We start from the raw sequence: 23,314 nt of genomic DNA on the forward strand, positions 1-23,314 counted from the left end.
AAACAAAGATATAGGCCCAAAGAATAAAGTGGGCTAAATGCAGTTCAAAATTGGTAACAGGACTAACCAGGGGCATTGCTTTGTTCAGTGGAGTACAACTGTAATGGGAGGCTGACACAGTGAGTAGGCCCAAATCAGTAAGTAGGCTAAATGCAGTTCAAAATTGGTAACAGTAGTAAACAGGTGGCACTGGTTTGTTAAGTGTAGGAGAACATCAAGGAGCGGCAGACTCCGTTGATAGGGCCAACAAAACAAGTAGGCCAAATGCAGTGTTATATTAAAAACAATTTAACGAGAGCCTGAAGATAGAAGCTAGGGAAAGGCAACCTGGAGAACACCTTGGAGCGGAAGACACCGTTTGTAGAACCCAGACCCAACTTGTAGGCCTAATGCAGTGTTGTTTCAACAACTAATTAACGAGAGCCTGAAGATTGAAGCTCAGGAAAGGCAACCTGGAGAACACCTTGGAGCGGCAGACACTGGTAGTAGGCCCCAACCCAACTAGTAGCCCCACTGCAGTTGTTCCATTAAAAAACTATTTAACGAGAGCCTGAAGATTGAAGCTCAGGAAAGGCAACCTGGAGAACACCTTGGAGCGGCAGACACCATTAGTAGGCCCCAACCAAACTAGTAGCCCCACTGCAGTTGTTCCATTAAAAAACTATTTAACGAGAGCCTGAAGATTGAAGCTCAGGAAAGGCAACCAGGAGAACACCTTGGAGCGGAAGAATCAGTTTGTAGACCACAACGAAACTTGTGGCCCCAATGCAGTTTTATAATTCTGACAGGCTGAAAACCAGCCTTTTTTTTTTCTTTTTTTTAGAGGAGAACAGCTGTATTAAGTGGCGCAGACAGACACTGTTAGTAGGCCTTACACCACAAAGTTGGCTCACTGCAGGTGGAAAAAAAGGTACATGGGTACACGGTCAGCATTGGTGTGCTCAGCGGAGGACAAATGGAAGGATGGACCGCAGACAGACTTAGTAGTCCTAAAATAAAAAAATTAGGCTCAATGCAGTTCGAATTATCTTGCAGGGGTACACAGGCAGCATTGGTTTGTTCAGCGGAGGACGATTGGAAGGAGTGTCTGACACAGTTAGTACTCCCCAAAAATAGATAGATGTTAATGTCTCTCAAAACAACTAAACCAAAAAAAAAAAAAGGGTGGCATACTTAGGTACAGGGGTGGGTTCCTCTGCTGAGTTTCAGACCTAGTAATCTGGCGCCGCTAAGTATTTACTGGTGTCAATATAGGACACTGACCATGACTATTTTAACTAGCATCATACATGTCAACAAATTGGTATTGTCAGTGCCAGGCAGTGAAGGATGTCAGCGCATAGACTAAACATTGGTGGAGCTGTGAGAGATAATTTTGCAAGTTGCAGAGCACTGTTTGAGCTGGGGGGGAAACTCTCTTGTGGCTGGCGGTACAGGCCCAGGGCCCTTCATGTTACAATGGTGTGTCTGACTTGGTTGCGCGCCACCACCGCCAGAGACATTTTATTGTACTATGAGGGACCCAGTGGCAGTGCCGTCGGCCAAAAGCGGGCACACCCACCTCTTCAGACAAACGGCACTCTCACGGGTGCTTGCGCCAAGTGGAGAGACCACGGCCCCGTGGGGGGGAGTTAGCGCATTTAGGGAGGTGTAAACATGTTGTATGCTGGACAAACAGCTTCTGCAGATTACGAGATTGGAACAGTCAGTAAGACCAGTCCACAAGCAAGACCTTTTTATAGGAAAGCTAGGTGTCAGCCGGGAAAGGTGGGGCAAAATAATTCGAAATCCATGAGTGGTTCATTTTAATGAAGGTTAGATCATCAACATTTTGGGTAGCCAGACGAGTCCTTTTTTCGGTCAATATTGAACCAGCAGCACTGAATACTCTTTCTGATAGCACACTAGCTGCTGGGCAAGCAAGCTCCTGCAATGCATATTCTGCCAATTCAGGACAGGTGTCTATTTTGGATGCCCAGTAATCAAATGGGAATGACGGTTGAGGGAGAACATTAGGTCTCCTTCAGATGAGTATATAATCAGTCTGTGTGCTGTCTGTATACAAAATGGACAGCATAAGGACACCATACTGACCAATGCAAGTCCATGTGGTGTACATATGGGTGTAACATGCAATGTATCATGAGGTGTGTGGAAATTACCACTCTCCATGAAAGTGACAAAAAGAAAAGAAAGTTTGTTACATCAGGGTGCACGTAATTAACCTCTGTTTCCTGGTAGTGTGATCATTATTATGCCCAAAAAGTTCAATTTTAGTTCCATCAGATATGGGTCATGCATGCGGTGTCAGGGTCTGAGCCAGTCTTTAGAGCTTTGAATTGAAGTTTAAATTAAGACCTAGTGGTTAAAAGAGTGATGTATAGTGTTGAGCATTCCGATACCGCAAGTATCGGGTATCGGCCGATACTTGCGGTATCGGAATTCCGATACCGAGATCCGATATTTTTGTGATATCGGGTATCGGTATCGGAAGTGTAAAATAAAGAATTAAAATAAAAAATATTGTTATATTCACCTCTCCGGCGGCCCCTGGACATCTGCGCGAGGAACCGGCGTCCGGCACGGCTTCTTTCTTCAAAATGCGCGCCTTTAGGACCTGTGGTATGACGTCCCGGCTTCTGATTGGTCGCGTGGCGGTCACATGGGCGGCACGCGACCAATCAGAAGCCGGGACGTCATTCCACAGGTCCTAAAGGCGCGCATTTTGAAGAAAGAAGCCGTGCCGGACGCCGGATCCTCCCGCTGATGTCCAGGGGCCGCCGGAGAGGTGAATATAACAATATTTTTTATTTTAATTCTTTATTTTACACTTTAATATGGATCCCAGGGCCTGAAGGAGAGTTTCCTCTCCTTCAGACCCTGGGATCCATGAGGATACATTCCGATACTTGATGTCCCATTGACTTGTATTGGTATCGGATATCGGTATCGGCGATATCCGATATTTTTCGGGTATCGGCCGATACTATCCGATACCGATACTTTCAAGTATCGGACGGTATCGCTCAACACTAGTGATGTATGCTTTCTTTGCTGGGAGCCTTGATACCTCATGAACACCTTTTTTCCCCAGCCACACTCAGATGGCAGAAACATCAGTTTAACACAATACTATTGGTAGAAAAATGTAAGGAAAGTAACACTGATAGTTGAGTGATCAACTGACCAAGAGAAGAATATTTTATAATGGCTCAGAAGCAGACAGCCATGGGCCATGCATGAGGTGTCAGGTTCTGGGCCAGCATTTAGAGCTTTGAATTGAAGTTTAAATTAAACCTGGTAGTTAAGGGAGCAGTGTAAGCCTTCTTTGCTGTGAGCCCCTGATACCTGATACAACATTTGTTTGTTTTTTCGCAGCCACACTCAGGTGGCACAAACATCAGTTTCATAGAGTACTATTGGTAGAAAAATGTAATAATACCAGCAAAACTGGGTCAAAGCCCAAATTCTCTCTCTTTTAAACACAATCCAGCCAAGAGAAAATAAATAAAATATAACTTTTAATTATTAATATTACAATACTACCTAAAGAAAAAGAGTGACCAAGTGCATATTAAAATCTCACTTATCCACTTTAATGTCCAGCCGGACAGATATACCAAAGGGATATTATTATCTCTTAACAAAAGAGTCCCTACAAGTTATTGCTTATAACCAATTCCAATACTGATTCGATTAGATGCCAAATCATACGTTTATAGACCGTGAATTTTTCATAGCGATCCCGACATCATACATGACCCTAGTCCTTTTGGAGTTAGCGATGTACCCTATTGAAGTGTAGAGGTCCCCTGAAGAGTCGCAGTATAGATGAATTGTGTCGGGACGCACAGGGACAAATAGGGCCAATGTGTGTAAGGGTCAGCTGTGGACTGCCCTTGTAAGGGCGGGAGTTTGTGGGGTTAGGGCCATATTAGCCTTTACAGGGCTTGATAGGTCAAGAGTTAATCCACTCCCTTTATGAAGCCTGGCTGTCTGGAAACGGAGAGGTGACGGTCGATACCTGTGCTGCTGATGGGTGAGATCTCTCCATTTTTTTCTGATATCTGTGCAGAAAATAACATAAGCAGCCAAGCTAGTGAGTCCACATAAAGATTGTGTTTAATTTCTGTGGATCAAAACATCATGTATGATATCGGGATCGCTGTGAAAAATTCACGGTCTATAAGCGTATGATTTGGCATCTAATCGAATCAGAATTGGAATTGGTTTGTAGAAAAATGTAAGGATAATAACACAAGTAGTTGAGTGAAAGTAAGTGCAGGCTTGCCTCTCTGGGAGCCCTACTGCTACAGGCAGAACATATGAATGAGACCCAACTTGGATTCCCCATATTTCAAAAAATTATTGCCACATGCCAATTAAGTGGGATCAATTTCTACAGAGTGAAAACAGTATATTAGGGCTCCAACAGCCATTCTATTACAGGCAACCCACCAGATGGAGACCCAACTTAGAGTATCCACATTTCAAAAAATTGTTTGTAACATCAGCAGCAGCAGAAACAGCAAGCACAGAAAGCACGACAAACATGTCACGGAATGCAATTATGCAAGATCAATGAATGACACTAAAAAAAATAATCACCTAGTCTGCCAAGCCTGCGACTGGGGTGCAAAAGTAATTGGAGATCCATGACTTGTTCATTTTGATGAAAATTAAGTGGTCTACAATATCAGTGGACAGCCAGATGTGCTAATTAATCAGCAGTGCTGAAGACAATTTCTGAGAGAACGCTGGCTGCCGAGCATGACAAAACCTCAAAGTATGACAGGCAAGCTCAGGCCACTCTTCCATTTTTGAAGACCATAATGCAAAAGGGTACAAATTTGCTCTGATGGCAATGATATTGAGCTCAAATACTCCTGCACTATCCTCTCCAATCATTCACAATGTGTCAGACGTTTACTCTGTTCTGCTGGTGAACGGGCTGGTCTGAAAAATATGTGCAATGACTTACAGAAATTGCTTATGCCATTTGATCTGCAGCTGCTAATGTTTTTGCAGTGATGCCTTAATGTACCCAGAGGTGGAAAAGTCTAGAACTGTGATGCACACTGTGTGCCTCGCTGCGGTTTTGAGGAAAACCACTGTTAAAATTGTCTACAAGCGTGTTTTGATGATCCAACATGTGCGCGTCCTTTTCCAGTGGGGGGAAGCATCTGGCAAAATTTACTCTTGTACCGTGGATTTAACAGAGTGGCAACCCAATAGATAGCACCATTTGTAACCTTTAGAATATAGGCATCATGTTAAAGATAGTGCAGCAGGAAGACGCTTGTATGCCAGGCGCATCCATGAGATCCCAGTCCAAGGTGTGTTGGTGGCGGGGTGACACTCAAAGTTGCTTCGTCCATCTCCTCCTGCCAACCACGGACAACAATGAGAAGATTATTATCCACTTAGGCCGGCTTCACACTCAGCGTATGAAAATACGGTCCGTATATTACGGCCGTAATACGCTGAAATGTCCCGAAAATAGTGGTCCGTAGCTCCTCCGTAGGCAGGGTATGTCAGCGTTTTTTGCGCATGGCATCCTCCATATGTAATCCGTATGGCATCCGTACTGCGTGGTTTTCTCGCAGGCTTGCAAAACCAACATACCGCTATAGAAATGATCCATGTGTCCCAAAACGAAAAATATATATATATATACTGTCTATATATATATATATATATATATATATATATATATGTCAGTAGACACATATAGTAACATAGTAACATAGTTAGTAAGGCCGAAAAAAGACATTTGTCCATCCAGTTCAGCCTATATTCCATCATAATAAATATCCAGATCTACGTCCTTCTACAGAACCTAATAATTGTATGATACAATATTGTTCTGCTCCAGGAAGACATCCAGGCCTCTCTTGAACCCCTCGACTGAGTTCGCAATCACCACCTCCTCAGGCAAGCAATTCCAGATTCTCACTGCCCTAACAGTAAAGAATCCTCTTCTATGTTGGTGGAAAAACCTTCTCTCCTCCAGACGCAAAGAATGCCCCCTTGTGCCCGTCACCTTCCTTGGTATAAACAGATCCTCAGCGAGATATTTGTATTGTCCCCTTATATACTTATACATGGTTATTAGATCGCCCCTCAGTCGTCTTTTTTCTAGACTAAATAATCCTAATTTCGCTAATCTATCTGGGTATTGTAGTTCTCCCATCCCCTTTATTAATTTTGTTGCCCTCCTTTGTACTCTCTCTAGTTCCATTATATCCTTCCTGAGCACCGGTGCCCAAAACTGGACACAGTACTCCATGTGCGGTCTAACTAGGGATTTGTACAGAGGCAGTATAATGCTCTCATCATGTGTATCCAGACCTCTTTTAATGCACCCCATGATCCTGTTTGCCTTGGCAGCTGCTGCCTGGCACTGGCTGCTCCAGGTAAGTTTATCATTAACTAGGATCCCCAAGTCCTTCTCCCTGTCAGATTTACCCAGTATACTCTGTATCCCCTTTTCTTAATAGGCCCAGTACTATTCATTAGGGTTAGCTAGCCATAGGTGGGAGGGCTGATATTGTATGTGTGATTTGGGTAATCGGGCAGTTAATTGATTGTTGTGATATTACTGGTTATTGTGGGTTATTACTGTGTGATATTGTTGGGATATCACTGTATACTGTAGTGATATTACTGTATTAGAGTTGTATATCTGCATAATAGTATGTGTATATATATATATATATATATATATATATGTATATACGTATACGTATACGCAATATATGTATATATATATATTTATAGTCGCCAGCTTGGGTGTAAATATATATGTATGTTATAGACTGCAGACTTGTGTGTGCGTAATAAATACCCTTTATTGTTACACTGTTTTGTCTCAGTTAGTATATAGCATAAGGAAAAGATAACGTTGAGGCGTATTAAGTGGATATTAATTATTAATAGCCAAGTTCGACATTAATAGTTAATATCGGACCTCAATAGAGATGCAACGAGAGTCCCCCTTTGATAATCATAAGGTTTAATATTTTGGGGGAAAAACCCTGTCCTTTTACATATGGTTATCCAGCTTTATCTTATGGAAATTGAACTTTTACTTACACACATATTCATAAACAGCAGGTGCAATAGTGAGAAATTTAAAAAAATAATCATTTTCTAACATTCGTCCAGTTATTAATCAGCAAAATATAACACAACAGGTCTATATTCTGATCTGATTATAGCTGTCATTTGCATGAAAAAATATGTCAAGTTAATAACTATTTATCATGTCTTTAGCAGTTTTACAGGAAAGTCTATAGCAGGCAATACCTTTCATTCACATATATCCCTTTGATCATATTTCTCTACAGGTGAATATGATCGCCGGACCCTGGAAGACACCGAGCAGCAAATGTTTGTAACTAAAATCATTACCCACCCTAATTTCAAAGCTGAGACTGTAGATAATGATATTGCTCTGCTACGTCTAAGTCAGCCGGCTGTCTATAGCAAGTATGTGTTGCCCATTTGTTTACCAAGTTATGGACTGGCCAATAAGATACTGACACTTGAAGGAACAGAGACCATAGTGACTGGCTGGGGCAATCAAGAAGAATTGCATCGCAACCGATCTAACATCCTAAGCTACATACAGATTCCTATAGTACCCAACGAAAACTGTTCTACGGTCATGCAGAACCATGTAACTGGTAATATGTTGTGTGCTGGAATAATGGGGGACAATCAAGATGCATGTTCCGGAGACAGTGGGGGGCCCATGGTCACCTACTTTGGAGACACCTGGTTTCTGGTAGGGTTGGTGAGCTGGGGAGAAGGATGTGGTAGGCTGGATAATTTTGGAATATATACAAAGGTTAATAATTATCTTCCATGGATACAACAGCAACTAGCAAAATATGAAGCAGATGAGAAAAAGATGAAGTCACGTTCAACCAAGTCACCTAAAACCTGATAAATTTCCTGTAATCTATCATAATCAGTAAATATCAGCAAATTAAAGTTATTACATCCACTTTGTAGGCAAAACATTTTAATAAAATAGATAATTATAACAAATGTGGTTTTGAATGTTTTGTTTTTTTTTAAGATGAACCATATAGCAAAATACCAAATGCTGAATTATTTGTGAATTAAAGATATTATTTGTTTTTATAATGTCATCATAGTTTAGAAAGATTCCCTCTGTTTAGTCAAGTGTTAATTAGTGATGAGCGAGTGAACTCGTTGCTCGGGTTTTCCCGAGCACATGGGTGACCTCCGTGTATTTGTTATTGCTCGGAGATATAGTTTTCATTGCCTCAGTTGTATGATTTACGGCTTCCAGATACGCTGAATACATGTGAGGAATGCCTGTTTGTTAGGGAATTCCCACATATATTCAGCGTTTCTGGAAGCCGTAAATCATGTAACTGAGGCGATGAAAACTATATCTCCGAGCAATAACAAATTCTCGGAGGTCACCCGAGCAACGAGCACACTCGCTCATCACTAGTGTTAATGTTACTAAAGCTTATAACAAGGAGAGTGATAAGCGGGCAGAAGGGTCGACAGTAGTGTTGAGCATTCCGATACCGCAAGTATCGGGTATCGGCCGATATTTGCGGTATCGGAATTCCGATACTGAATTCCGATACTTCCCGCGTATCGGATACCGGAATCGGAAGTTCCCAGAATTCAAATTGAACGCAGCAGCCAATGAGGAATGAATGAAAGTGTGGGCACATCCTGTTTAGCATGGTGGGCATGTAAGTACTGGCAAGGCTTGGATTGGCTGCTGAAATGATGTCACTCTGCACTATAAAAAAGCGCTGCCGCCATTTTGCGCTCACTCTGCTGTGATTTCAGTTAGGGACAGGACGCTGTGTTCTAACTGAGGGCCAGTTGAGCTAGCTAATTGCTTTATTTTCCTTTCCAAAGGCTAATTTAGCAAAACGCTGTGTGTTCTTCACTGTTCACCTTGCTCTTGCCTTGCAGCGCTGTTTTAACAGCGTTCTGCAAGGTCTCTGTGTGTGTGTGTGTGCAGCTCACTCTGTAGTCTGTGTGCAGCCATATACCCGGTTGTATTCAGCTCAGGGGGGGTTCACACTGCCTCACACAGTTGTTCTTTTTTGCTCTTAGTGCAGCCTGCTGCACATTTTTTCTCAAATTTCCTATTAGTGTTTTTCCACCAGTCTCCAGCTCTATTGTGGAAAAACACTACATAGGATAACCTAGAGGGGGGTTTTTGGGCCTTGCAGCGCCGTTTACGGCTGTCTGCACGGTCTCCGTGTGAGCCCAGCTCGCCCTGTAGTCTGTGTGCAGCCATAGCCGGTTGGATTCAGCTCAGGGTTCGTTACTGGCTCATACCTTGAGAAAAATTTTCCTTTTTTTCAAATAGTGCAGCCTGTTTAAAATTTGAAAAAAAAAATTCCTATTAGTGTCTTTCCACTCGTATCCAGCTAAATAGTGGAAAAACACTATATAGGATAACCTAGAGGAGGGTTTTTTGGCCTTGCAGCGCCGTTTACGGCTGTCTGCACGGTCTCCGTGTGAGCCCAGCTCGCCCTGTAGTCTGTGTGCAGCCATAGCCGGTTGGATTCAGCTCAGGGTTCGTTACTGGCTCATACCTTGAGAAAAATTTTCCTTTTTTTCAAATAGTGCAGCCTGTTTAAAATTTGAAAAAAAAAATTCCTATTAGTGTCTTTCCACTCGTATCCAGCTAAATAGTGGAAAAACACTATATAGGATAACCTAGAGGAGGGTTTTTTGGCCTTGCAGCGCCGTTTACGGCTGTCTGCACGGTCTCCGTGTGAGCCCAGCTCGCCCTGTAGTCTGTGTGCAGCCATAGCCGGTTGGATTCAGCTCAGGGTTCGTTACTGGCTCATACCTTGAGAAAAATTTTCCTTTTTTTCAAATAGTGCAGCCTGTTTAAAATTTGAAAAAAAAAATTCCTATTAGTGTCTTTCCACTCGTATCCAGCTAAATAGTGGAAAAACACTATATAGGATAACCTAGAGGAGGGTTTTTTGGCCTTGCAGCGCCGTTTACGGCTGTCTGCACGGTCTCCGTGTGAGCCCAGCTCGCCCTGTAGTCTGTGTGCAGCCATAGCCGGTTGGATTCAGCTCAGGGTGCGTTACTGCCTCATACCTTGAAAAACAATTTCCTTTTTTTCAAATAGTGCAGCCAGTTTAAAATTTGAAAAAAAAAATTCCTATTAGTGTCTTTCCACTTGTATCCAGCTAAATAGTGGAAAAACACTATATAGGATAACCTAGAGGAGGGTTTCTTGGCCTTGCAGCGCCGTTTACGGCTGTCTGCACGGTCTCCGTGTGATTTAAACTAGCTCTGTAGCCCGATCTGCACCAAAAAAAAGGTTAAGTTCACCAAACACAACTTACACTTGTGTAGGCCACATTTGAAAAATAATAAAGTTTAGTCCACAATTTACAACATTAGTGTTTCTTACACCTGTTAGGAGGAGCATTACAGGAATAAGCACACTAAGGCCTTAGTACTTTTCTGCTTATCTTTATCTGTCAACCAAGATGAAGAGGGCAGGGAGTAAGGCACGTGGGCGTGGGCGCGGAGCAGGGAGAGGAGCAGGGAGAGGACGTGGTGATTCTGTGCCTGCTGCGGGCGCCGGTGACTCGTCGTCACTCAGTTTCAGCAGGGAACAGTCCTTCATGCGCAGCTTTGTCGGAGAGCGCCGTGCACCGCTGCTGCGTGAAGACCAAATTGAAGCCGTTGTCGGGTGGATGGCAGCTAACGCCTCGGCATCGACTTCAGTTAGTGCCACATCCTCTCAGGCACAGAGCACTGGAGAGCAGCCATCTGTCTCTTCACCACCTGCCAAATTGGCCAGGCAGTCAGAGAGCCCAGGACAGGAGCCGTCTCTACTTCTGTTCTCTGAATCTCTTGGCTTGGAAACAGGGGGCCAGCCAAGCAGCATTGGAGAAATGGAAGAAGAGGCAGTGTGCAGTGATGCCCAAAAGCTTTATCTCTCTGACTCTGAAGAGGCAGGTGGGCCAGTGCCTCCGGTGACCACAGCGCAGTACGCATCTGATGATGAAACTCAGGTGCCGCTTTCTCGTGCGTACTGTGCTGCTGAGACTACCCAGGAGGAGCAGTTGGTGGCAGAGGGTAGTGGAGATGATGAGGTCCTTGACCCATCGTGGCGTGAGGAACAGGAAGGTGGTGGGAGCAGCTCAGAGGAAGAGCTTCCTCTTACGGGCCAAAGAGGGAGAGGGAGGGGGAAGACTGCGGAGCCTGTAGCCTCCACTTTGGCACCCGTTAGGAGCCTGTCTCTTTCCAAAGCCAAAAAGGGCGCTCCCAAGACTTGCAGTGCCTGGTCCTTTTTTGACACAGTTGCAGATGACATTTGTTTTGTCAAATGCAAGCTGTGTCATCATAAAGTAAAAAGAGGGAAAAATGTCAGCAACCTCAATACCACAAATATGTGGAAACATGTGCGGACCAGGCACGCGGTGGAGTTACAGAAACACACTGAAGATGTAGGCCAACCAACAGCGGCAGCTACCACCTCTTCAGCTCGTGTTGCCTCTTCCTCCAGCTCACGCACAGCTGGTTTGGCTTCCTCCCAGAGACCTTGTGTAATTCCACCCACAGCACCACCTTCCCAGTCATCCTCACACTCCCAGTCTACTCTACAGCCATCGGTAGTACAGGCATGGGAGAAAAGGCGGGCATTCTCGGCCAACCACCCCCGAGCACAGGCTCTGAATGCAGGCATTGCCAAACTGTTGTCCCTGGAAATGCTCTCGTTCAGGCTGGTGGAGACTGACAGCTTCCGTGACTTGATGGCATTGGCAGTCCCACAGTACAAGGTGCCCAGCCGCTTTTACTTCAGCAGGCAGGCTGTCCCTGCCCTGCACAGGCATGTTGAGGCAAACATAAAACATGCGCTACTGAACGCCGTCAGTAGCAAGGTCCACCTCACCACCGATGCGTGGACCAGTCAGCATGGACAGGGGCGATATGTTTCCCTCACTGCCCATTGGGTTAATGTTGTTGAGCCAGGTACAGATCGTGCGAGTGGCGCAGGACGTGTCCTGCCCACTCCAAGGATTGCAGGAATCCAGTCTGTACGCATCGACTCCTCCTCTTACACCAGTTCCTCTGATTCCTCTCTGCAGGATCCGTCACAGTCCACCCCCACATGGACCCGTGAACGTTTACCTATGACCGACATGAGCACAGCCGTGGCCAAACGTCAGCAGGCCGTCTTGAAACTAGTTTCATTGGGGCATCGAAGCCACACAGCGCAGGAGCTCTGGAATGCCATAAAGCAGGAGAGCGATGTGTGGTTACTGCCAGCGAATCTCCAGCCAGGCATGGTAGTGTGTGACAATGGCCGAAATCTGGTGGCAGCTTTGGCCCTTGGCAACCTCACTCACATCCCATGTCTGGCACATGTGCTCAATTTGGTTGTGCAGAGTTTTCTGAGGGACTATCCGGATCTTGATGCCCTGCTGCACAAGGTCCGCCTAGAGTGTGCTCACTTGCGGCGTTCCAGCTTGGCCAGATCCCGCATTGCTGCTCTGCAGCGCCGATTCCGCCTTCCGGAACACCGCATCATATGTGACCTACCTACCCGGTGGAATTCCACGTTACATATGTTGGAGCGGTTGTGTGAGCAGCAGCAAGCAGTTATGGAGTACCAGCTGCATCAGGCGCAAAGAAGTCGCAGTCAGCGCCGATCAGACTTCACAACCACAGAGTGGGCCACTATGAAGGACGTCTGCCAGGTTTTGCGTCCTTTTGATTATTCCACGCGGATGGCAAGTGCAGATGATGCACTAGTCAGCATGACTGTCCCCCTTATCTGCCTGCTTCAGCAAACTTTGCAAGGGTTAAGGGATGATGTGGTGGAAGAGGTGGAGGATGAGGAGTCACCTTTTCCATCAGCTTCTGGAGAGTCAGCGCCACGTGGTTCCTCACAAAGGGGTACGCAGGGGCCAATTTGTGAGGAGGATGAGGAGGAGTCAATGGAGGAGGAAGAGCTCCGTCCAGAGGAGGGAGCGACACAATTGTCCAGTGGTCAGTGTGTACAGCGAGGGTGGGGTGATGACGAGCGGGCAGAGATCATGTCTCAAGCAGGGGACAGCGTTTCTGGGCCGGTTGGCACTCTGCAGCACATGGTGGATTTCATGCTGCAGTGCCTGAGAAACGACCGCCGCATCGACCACATTCTCAACATGCCTGATTATTGGGTGTTCACCCTCCTCGATCCTCGCTACCGGGACAACGTCCAAAACCTCATCCCTGCGTTGACCCGGGAGCGTAAATTGCGGGAGTACCACGACACACTGGTGAATTCCATCATCTTCTCCTGTCCAACTGAGAGGAGTGCTGCTAGTGCTTTACAAAGCAGCTCAGTGCGTCGAGGCAGTGGGGGAGGCTCTGCCCAAAGAGGGAGCAGAAGCAGTGCCTCTGCCCAAGGCAAGCCCAGTATGGCACAACTCTGGCACACTTTTGTGTGCCCGCCCCAAATGTCTACACCATCACCGGCGGCTCCAGTCAGCAGGAGGCAACGGTTCCGTCAGATGGTGACAGACTACATGGCTTGCCCTCTTACTGTACTCCCAGACGGCTCTTCCCCGTTCAAGTTTTGGGTCTCTAAGCTGGATACATGGCCAGAGCTAAGCCAGTATGCATTGGAGGTGCTGGCTTGCCCTGCGGCTAGTGTCTTATCGGAACGTGTCTTTAGTGCCGCAGGTGGTGTACTAACAGACCGTCGCATGCGACTATCCTCCGATAACGTTGACCGGCTTACTTTCCTGAAAATGAACCAGGCCTGGATCTCGCAGGAATTTGCCACTCCTCTGCCTGATTAAGTAATTGGGTGTCATCCAGGTCTCCTGCTGTGTTCATCTTTCTACCACCTGAACTGCTATTCCTGGGCTCCAACACCGCCAGTTGCGGCTCAGAAGTGCAGGCTGCACAGTAAAAACATACGACCCAGTGTTATTGGGTTTCAGTAACGTCAGCTGATCCCCAGCTGTGTAGCCGGCAATGTGTCCTGCGACCGCCACGCTGGCACAACAACCTAAATGTAAGGGAACCTGTCCCCCCCCCCCCGTCGTTTGTTACTGAAAGAGCCATCTTGTGCAGCAGTAATGCTGCACAAGGAAAAGGTAGCTCTTTTTTTTTAGCTCTTTGCACACGCAGAACTTAACACTTATAAAATGTGTTCACTGATACCGTTATACCGTCCCGGAGCTGGGACTTTCCTTCGTAATGTGACGCAGCACAGCCGTCATTCCTACCCCCTTGGTGCCATGCGCTGCCTCCTCAGCGTTGTTTTAAGCTGTCACGGAGCCTGCGCTGTTCTGTTATCCCTTGGGCATGCCCTATTTGCGCTGCCTGTCTTCTGACATAATTTGGTGTCAGGCTGGCTGCGCCTGTGCGGCCGCGCTGCCCGAGATCCCGCCTCGCAGTGTCTTCTGATTGAGTCACACTGCGGGCCTGGGATCCATGGGCATGCGCAGTGCATATCTTCCCCTCGGGCTCTCGCTCATTTCCCTCCGCCTTCTTTAGACTGTGCGCCGTCAGCTGATCCCTAGCATGCCACGGCCGTGACACCGCACAGTCTGAAGAAGAGGGAAGGAGGGGAGTGAGAGTCGAGGTTATGCACTGTGCATGCCCATGGTTCCAAGGCCCGCAGTGGGATTACGTTAGATGAGACTGCGAGGTGGGATCTGGAGCAGCGTGGACGCACAGGCACTGACAGCCTGACACCAAATTATGTCAGAAGACAGGCAGCGCTAATTGGGCATGGCCAAGGGCTAACAGAACAGCGCAGGCTCCGTGGCAGCTTAAAACAACGCTGAGGAGGCAGCGCACGGCATCAAGGGGATAGGAATGACAGCTGTGCTGTGTCCCATTACGAAGGAAATTCGCACCTCCGGAACGGTTTAACGGTATAAAGGGACACATTTTTAGTGTTTACTTCGGTGTTTGCAAGGAGCATAATTAAAAGAGCAACCTTTTCCTTTTGCATCCTTAGTGCTGCACAACATGGCTCTTTCAGCTACAAACGTCTTGGGGGGGGGGGTTAAAGGTTTCCTTTCAACTTGCTCCAATCAGGCTTCGGCCTACACTCTGTTCCTCTGCTCCTCCTGCTGTCCCTGGGCTCTAACACCGCCAGTTGGTGCCTGGAAGTGCTGTGTGCACAGTCAACAGTCGCTCCTCTGTTATTGGGGTTCAGTAACGTCAGCTGATCCCCAGCTGTGTGTGCGGCAATACCTCCAATCTGCTCCTCCTGCTGTCCCTGGGCTCTAACACCGCCAGTTGGTGCCTGGAAGTGCTGTGTGCACAGTCAACAGTCGCTCCTCTGTTATTGGGGTTCAGTAACGTCAGCTGATCCCCAGCTGTGTATCCGGCAACGTGTCATGCGACCGCCACGCTGGCACAACTAAAATGTAAGGGGACCTGTCCCCCCCCCCCCCTAGGCGTTTGTTACTGAAAGAGCCACCATGTGCAGCACTAATACTGCACAAGGGAAAGGTCGCTCTTGAAATTATGCTCCTTGCAAACGCTGAACTACACACTCATGTAATGTGTCCCCTCACACCGTCCAACCGTCCCGGAGGTGGGACTTTCCTTTGTAATGTGACACAGCACAGCCGTCATTGCTACCCCCTTGGCACCGTGCGCTGCCTCCTTAGCGTTGTTTGATTCCGTCATGGACCCTGCGCTGTTATGTTATCCCTTGGCCATGCACAGTTTGCGCTGCCCGTCCTCTGACATCATTTGTTGTCGTCCTGGCTGCGCCTGTGCGTCCACGCTGCCCGAAATCACACCTCGCAGTGTCGTCTAATGTGATCCCACAGTGGGCCTGGTATCCATGGCCATGCGCAGTGCATATACTAGCCTCTCACTCCCCTTCTTCACGCTTCTTCAGACTAGGCGGCGTCAGCTGATCCCTAATAGCATGCCACGGCCGTGACGCCGCACAGTCTGAAGAAGCAGGAAGGAGGTGAGTGAGAGGCGATGATATGCACTGCGCATGCCCATGGATCCCTGGCCCGCAGTGGGACTACATTAGATGACACTGCAAGGTTGGATCTCGGGCAGCTTGGACGCACAGGCACTGCCAGCCTGACACCTACATGATGTCAGAAGACGGGCACCGCTAACTGTGCATGGCCAAGGGATAACATTACAGTGCGGGCTCCGTGACAGAACCAAACAACGTTGAGGAGGTGGTGCCCGGCACCAAGGGGGTTGGAATGACGGCTGTGCTGTGTCACATTACAAAGGAAAGTCCCACTTCCGGGATGGTTTGACGGTGTGAGGGGACACATTATATGAGTGTGTACTTCAGCGTTTGCAAGGAGCATAATTTTCGGAGCCACCATTTTCCATGTGCAGTATTACTGCTGTACAAGATGGCTCTTTCAGCAACAAATGCCTGGGGGGGGGGGTTAAAGGTTCCCTTTCAACTTGCTCCACTGCAGGCTTCGGCCTACACTCTGCTCCTCTTTGATTCCCTGGGTTTCAACACTGTCAGTTGCCACCTGGAAGTGTTGTCTACACAGAAAAAAACACTAGGTGATGTGTCAGTGGGGTTCAGCACCGCCAGCTGTTCCCCTGCTGTGTAGTCGGCAACGTGTCCAGCACAAGCCACGCTGGCACAACAGAACAAAAGCTGCCACCAGTGCAGGCTTCGGCCTACACTCTGCTCCTCTCCTCCTCCTGCTGACCCTGGGCTCAAACACCGCTAGTTTTTGCCCGGAAGTGCTAGCTGCACAGAGAAAAACACCAGCCAATGTGTTAGTGGGGTTCAGCAACGCCAGCTGTTCCCCTGCTGTGTAGCCGGCAACGTGACCTGCAAACGCCATGCAGGCACAGGAACTGAAATTAAAAGGGAACCTGGCCCCACCCCCCCAGGTGTTTCTATGTATAACAGCCACCTAGTACAGCAGTACTGCTGCATTTGTACAAGGTGGCTGACTTTTTCTCCTTGCCCACGTGGAACTCAACACGTACAAAATGTGTCTCATTGAGACCATTCCACTGTCCCTGAGGTGTGACTTTCCTTTGTAATGATACGCAGCACCCCCCTTGGTAGCGTTTCCCGTCTTTTGTCATCATGGTTAGCTGGCTGCGCCTGTGCATCCGCCCTGCTAGAAACAACGCCCCTCGTTGTCATATTTATTTTGTCAGCGAGGGTGTGGTTTATGGGCACGAGCAGTGCATATGTTCGCCTGTCTTAACTCATCTCCTTCCGCCTTCTTCAGACTGTGCGGCCTCCTGGCCGTGGTAGGCGATAAGGGATCAGCTGAGGCCGCCCAGTCTGGAGCAGGTGTAAGGACATGTGTAAGCGGCCAACCTATTTACTGCACAAGGCCACGAATCCCAGCCACGCAGTGTGATTTTTTGAAAACACACTGTGGGTCTGGGATTCATGTCCATCGCTAACCGCAACGGCCGACATGACATGAGGTCAGAAGACAGGAAGCGCTCACAGCGCATGGCCAAGGGATCACAATAGCGCAGACTCCTGTACAGCAAATAAGAACGCTCAGGAATCTGCGCCCAGTACCTAGGTGCAAATTTTGACACCTGTGCTGCGTCTCGTTAGAAAGACAAGTCACGCCTCCACAACTGTTTGACAGTATAATGGGCTAAATAGTGTACGTGTTTTAGTCAGCGTGTGCAAGGAGCAAAACAAATAGAGCAACCTTTTACTTGTGCAGCATTAATGCTGCACAAGGTGTGGCTCTTGTACCTTGCAACACCTGAGGGGGGGGTTAAAGGTAACCTTTGAAATTGGTTCAACTAGGCTTCGGCCTACACTCTGCTCCTCTACTCCTCCTGCTGACCCTGGGCTCAAACACCGCTAGTTTTTGCCCGGAAATGCTAGCTGCACAGAGAAAAACACCAGCCAATGTGTTAGTGGGGTTCAGCACCGCCAGCTGTTCCCCTGCTGTGTAGTCGGCAACGTGTCCAGCACAAGCCACGCTGGCACAACCGACCAAAAGCTGCCACCAGTGCAGGCTTCGGCCTACACTTTGCTCCTCTCCTCCTCCTGCTGACCCTGGGCTCAAACAACGCCAGTTTCTGCCCGGACATGCTAGCTGCACAGAGAAAAACACCAGCCAATGTGTTAGTGGGGTTCAGCACCGCCTGCTGTTCCCCCGCTGTGTAGCCGGCATCGTGTCCAGCACAAGCCACGCTGGCACAACCGACCAAAAGCTGCCACCAGTGCAGGCTTCGGCCTACACTTTGCTCCTCTCCTCCTCCTCCTGCTGACCCTGGGCTCTAACACCGCTAGTTTTTGCCCGGACATGCAATCTGCACAGAGAAAAACACCAGTCAATGTGTCAGTGGGGTTCAGCAACGCCAGCTGTTCCCCTGCTGTGTAGCTTGCAACGTGACCTGCAAACGCCACGCAGGCACATGAACTGAAATTGAAGGGAGCCTGCCCCCCACCCACAGGTGTTTCTATGTATATCAGCCACCTTGTACAGCAGTACTGCTGCATTTGTACGAGGTGGCTGACTGTTTCTCCTTGCCCACGTGGAACTCAACACGTACAAAATGTGTCTCATTAGAGACCATTACAATGTCCCTGAGGTGTGACTTTCCTTTGTAATGACACGCAGCACCACCCTTGTTAGCGCTGCCCGTCTTTTGACATCATTGGTTAGCTGGCTGCGCCTGTGCATCTCCCCTGCTCGAAACAACGGCCCTCGGTGTCTTATTTTTTTGGACAGCGAGGGTGTGATTGATGGGCATGTGCAGTGCATATGTTTGCCTGTGTTCACTCATCTCCTTCCGCCTTCTTCAGACTGGGTGTCCTCATGGCCGCGGCAGGCGATAAGGGATCAGATGAGGCCGCCCAGTCTGAAGCAGGTGTAAGGACATGTGTGAGCGGCAAACATATTTAGTGCACCAGGGCACGAATCCCAGCACCGCAGTGTGATTTTTTAAAAACACACTGTGGGTCTGGGATTCATGTCCATCGCTAACCGCAACGGCCGACATGAAATGAGGTCAGAAGACAGGAAGCGCTCACAGCGCATGGCCAAGGGATCACAATAGCGCAGACTCCTGTACAGCAAATAACAACGCTCAGGAATCTGCGCCCAGTACCTAGGTGCAAATTTTGACACCTGTGCTGCGTCTCGTTAAAAAGACAAGTCACGCCTCCACAACTGTTTGACAGTATAATGGGCTAAATAGTGTACGTGTTTTAGTCAGCGTGTGCAAGGAGCAAAACAAATAGAGCAACCTTTTACTTGTGCAGCATTAATGCTGCACAAGGTGTGGCTCTTGTACCTTGCAACACCTGAGGGGGGGGTTAAAGGTAACCTTTGAAATTGGTTCAACTAGGCTTCGGCCTACACTCTGCTCCTCTACTCCTCCTGCTGACCCTGGGCTCAAACACCGCTAGTTTTTGCCCGGAAATGCTAGCTGCACAGAGAAAAACACCAGCCAATGTGTTAGTGGGGTTCAGCACCGCCAGCTGTTCCCCTGCTGTGTAGTCGGCAACGTGTCCAGCACAAGCCACGCTGGCACAACCGACCAAAAGCTGCCACCAGTGCAGGCTTCGGCCTACACTTTGCTCCTCTCCTCCTCCTGCTGACCCTGGGCTCAAACAACGCCAGTTTCTGCCCGGACATGCTAGCTGCACAGAGAAAAACACCAGCCAATGTGTTAGTGGGGTTCAGCAACGCCAGCTGTTCCCCTGCTGTGTAGCTTGCAACGTGACCTGCAAACGCCACGCAGGCACATGAACTGAAATTGAAGGGAGCCTGCCCCCCACCCACAGGTGTTTCTATGTATATCAGCCACCTTGTACAGCAGTACTGCTGCATTTGTACGAGGTGGCTGACTTTTTCTCCTTGCCCACGTGGAACTCAACACGTACAAAATGTGTCTCATTAGAGACCATTACAATGTCCCTGAGGTGTGACTTTCCTTTGTAATGACACGCAGCACCCCCATTGTTAGCGCTGCCCGTCTCCTGACATCATTGGTTGGCTGGCTGTGCCTGTGCGTCCCCCCTGCCCGACACAACGCCCCCCGTTGTCTCATATATTTTGACTGCGAGGGTGTGATTGATGGGCACGAGCAGTGCATATGTTCCCCTGTTTTCACTCCCCTCCTTCCGCCTTCTTCTGACTGTGCGGCCTCATGGCCGCGGCATGCGATAAGGGATCAGCTGAGGCCGCCCAGTCTGAAGCAGGTGTAAGGACATGTGTGAGCGGCGAACATATTTACTGCACAAGGCCACGAATCCCAGCACCGCAGTGTGACTTTAGGAAAAGCCACTGTGGGTCTGGGATTTATGGCCATCGTTAACCGCACCGGCCAACATGAAATGAGGTCATGAGACGGCCTGCACTAACAGGGTATTGCCAAGGGATAACACAAGAGCGCAGACTCCTGTACAGCAAATAACAACGCTCAGGAATCTGCGCCCAGTACCTAGGTGCAAATTTTGACACCTGTGCTGCGTCTCGTTAAAAAGACAAGTCACGCCTCCACAACTGTTTGACAGTATAATGGGCTAAATAGTGTACGTGTTTAATTCAGCGTGTGCAAGGAGCAAAATTAAATAGAGCAACCTTTGACTTGTGCATCATTAATGCTGTTCAAGGTGTGGCTCTTGTACCTTGCAACACCTGAGGGGGGGGTTAAAGGTAACCTTTGAAATTGGTTCAACTAGGCTTCGGCCTACACTCTGCTCCTCTACTCCTCCTGCTGACCCTGGGCTCAAACAACGCCAGTTTCTGCCCGGAAATGCTAGCTGCACAGAGAAAAACACCAGCCAATGTGTTAGTGGGGTTCAGCACCGCCAGCTGTTCCCCTGCTGTGTAGTCGGCAACGTGTCCAGCACAAGCCACGCTGGCACAACAGAACAAAAGCTGCCACCAGTGCAGGCTGCGGCCTACACTTTGCTCCTCTCCTCCTCCTCCTGCTGACCCTGGGCTCTAACACCGCTAGTTTTTGCCCGGACATGCAATGTGCACAGAGAAAAACACCAGTCAATGTGTCAGTGGGGTTCAGCAACGCCAGCTGTTCCCCTGCTGTGTAGCTTGCAACGTGACCTGCAAACGCCACGCAGGCACATGAACTGAAATTGAAGGGAGCCTGCCCCCCACCCACAGGTGTTTCTATGTATAACAGCCACCTTGTACAGCAGTACTGCTGCATTTGTACAAGGTGGCTGACTTTTTCTCCTTGCACACGTGGAACTCAACAAGTACAAAATGTGTCTCATTACAGACCATTACAATGTCCCTGAGGTGTGACTTTCCTTTTTAATGACACGCAGCACCCCCATTGTTAGCGCTGCCCGTCTCCTGACATCATTGGTTGGCTGGCTGTGCCTGTGCGTCCCCCCTGCCCGACACAACGCCCCCCGTTGTCTCATATATTTTGACTGCGAGGGTGTGATTGATGGGCACGAGCAGTGCATATGTTCCCCTGTTTTCACTCCCCTCCTTCCGCCTTCTTCTGACTGTGCGGCCTCATGGCCGCGGCATGCGATAAGGGATCAGCTGAGGCCGCCCAGTCTGAAGCAGGTGTAAGGACATGTGTGAGCGGCGAACATATTTACTGCACAAGGCCACGAATCCCAGCACCGCAGTGTGACTTTAGGAAAAGCCACTGTGGGTCTGGGATTTATGGCCATCGTTAACCGCACCGGCCAACATGAAATGAGGTCATGAGACGGCCTGCACTAACAGGGTATTGCCAAGGGATAACACAAGAGCGCAGACTCCTGTACAGCAAATAACAACGCTCAGGAATCTGCGCCCAGTACCTAGGTGCAAATTTTGACACCTGTGCTGCGTCTCGTTAAAAAGACAAGTCACGCCTCCACAACTGTTTGACAGTATAATGGGCTAAATAGTGTACGTGTTTAATTCAGCGTGTGCAAGGAGCAAAATTAAATAGAGCAACCTTTGACTTGTGCATCATTAATGCTGTTCAAGGTGTGGCTCTTGTACCTTGCAACACCTGAGGGGGGGGTTAAAGGTAACCTTTGAAATTGGTTCAACTAGGCTTCGGCCTACACTCTGCTCCTCTACTCCTCCTGCTGACCCTGGGCTCAAACAACGCCAGTTTCTGCCCGGAAATGCTAGCTGCACAGAGAAAAACACCAGCCAATGTGTTAGTGGGGTTCAGCACCGCCAGCTGTTCCCCTGCTGTGTAGTCGGCAACGTGTCCAGCACAAGCCACGCTGGCACAACAGAACAAAAGCTGCCACCAGTGCAGGCTGCGGCCTACACTTTGCTCCTCTCCTCCTCCTCCTGCTGACCCTGGGCTCTAACACCGCTAGTTTTTGCCCGGACATGCAATGTGCACAGAGAAAAACACCAGTCAATGTGTCAGTGGGGTTCAGCAACGCCAGCTGTTCCCCTGCTGTGTAGCTTGCAACGTGACCTGCAAACGCCACGCAGGCACATGAACTGAAATTGAAGGGAGCCTGCCCCCCACCCACAGGTGTTTCTATGTATAACAGCCACCTTGTACAGCAGTACTGCTGCATTTGTACAAGGTGGCTGACTTTTTCTCCTTGCACACGTGGAACTCAACAAGTACAAAATGTGTCTCATTACAGACCATTACAATGTCCCTGAGGTGTGACTTTCCTTTTTAATGACACGCAGCACCCCCATTGTTAGCGCTGCCCGTCTCCTGACATCATTGGTTGGCTGGCTGTGCCTGTGCGTCCCCCCTGTCCGACACAACGCCCCCCGTTGTCTCATATATTTTGACTGCGAGGGTGTGATTGATGGGCACGAGCAGTGCATATGTTCCCCTGTTTTCACTCCCCTCCTTCCGCCTTCTTCTGACTGTGCGGCCTCATGGCCGCGGCATGCGATAAGGGATCAGCTGAGGCCGCCCAGTCTGAAGCAGGTGTAAGGACATGTGTGAGCGGCGAACATATTTACTGCACAAGGCCACGAATCCCAGCACCGCAGTGTGACTTTAGGAAAAGCCACTATGGGTCTGGGATTTATGGCCATCGTTAACCGCACCGGCCAACATGAAATGAGGTCATGAGACGGCCTGCACTAACAGGGTATTGCCAAGGGATAACACAATAGCGCAGACTCCTGTACAGCAAATAACAACGCTCAGGAATCTGCGCCCAGTACCTAGGTGCAAATTTTGACACCTGTGCTGCGTCTCGTTAAAAAGACAAGTCACGCCTCCACAACTGTTTGACAGTATAATGGGCTAAATAGTGTACGTGTTTAATTCAGCGTGTGCAAGGAGCAAAATTAAATAGAGCAACCTTTGACTTGTGCATCATTAATGCTGTTCAAGGTGTGGCTCTTGTACCTTGCAA

The 23,314-nt window shown here is 48.5% G+C and overlaps 1 protein-coding gene across 1 annotated transcript in view; it reads left to right on the forward strand.

Annotated features, from left to right (window-relative positions):
* Positions 1 to 7,951, forward strand: part of LOC138637849 (vitamin K-dependent protein C-like) — a 55,518-nt gene extending 47,567 nt beyond the window's left edge. The window contains exon 2 of the mRNA XM_069726774.1: positions 7,350 to 7,951. Coding sequence (XP_069582875.1) covers positions 7,350 to 7,951 — 602 coding nt within the window. The remainder of the gene's footprint in view (positions 1 to 7,349) is intronic.
* Positions 7,952 to 23,314: the final 15,363 nt, after the last annotated feature.

The sequence above is a fragment of the Ranitomeya imitator genome, chromosome 5, assembly GCF_032444005.1.
Source record: "Ranitomeya imitator isolate aRanImi1 chromosome 5, aRanImi1.pri, whole genome shotgun sequence".
Classification (NCBI taxonomy): Eukaryota; Metazoa; Chordata; class Amphibia; order Anura; family Dendrobatidae; genus Ranitomeya; species Ranitomeya imitator.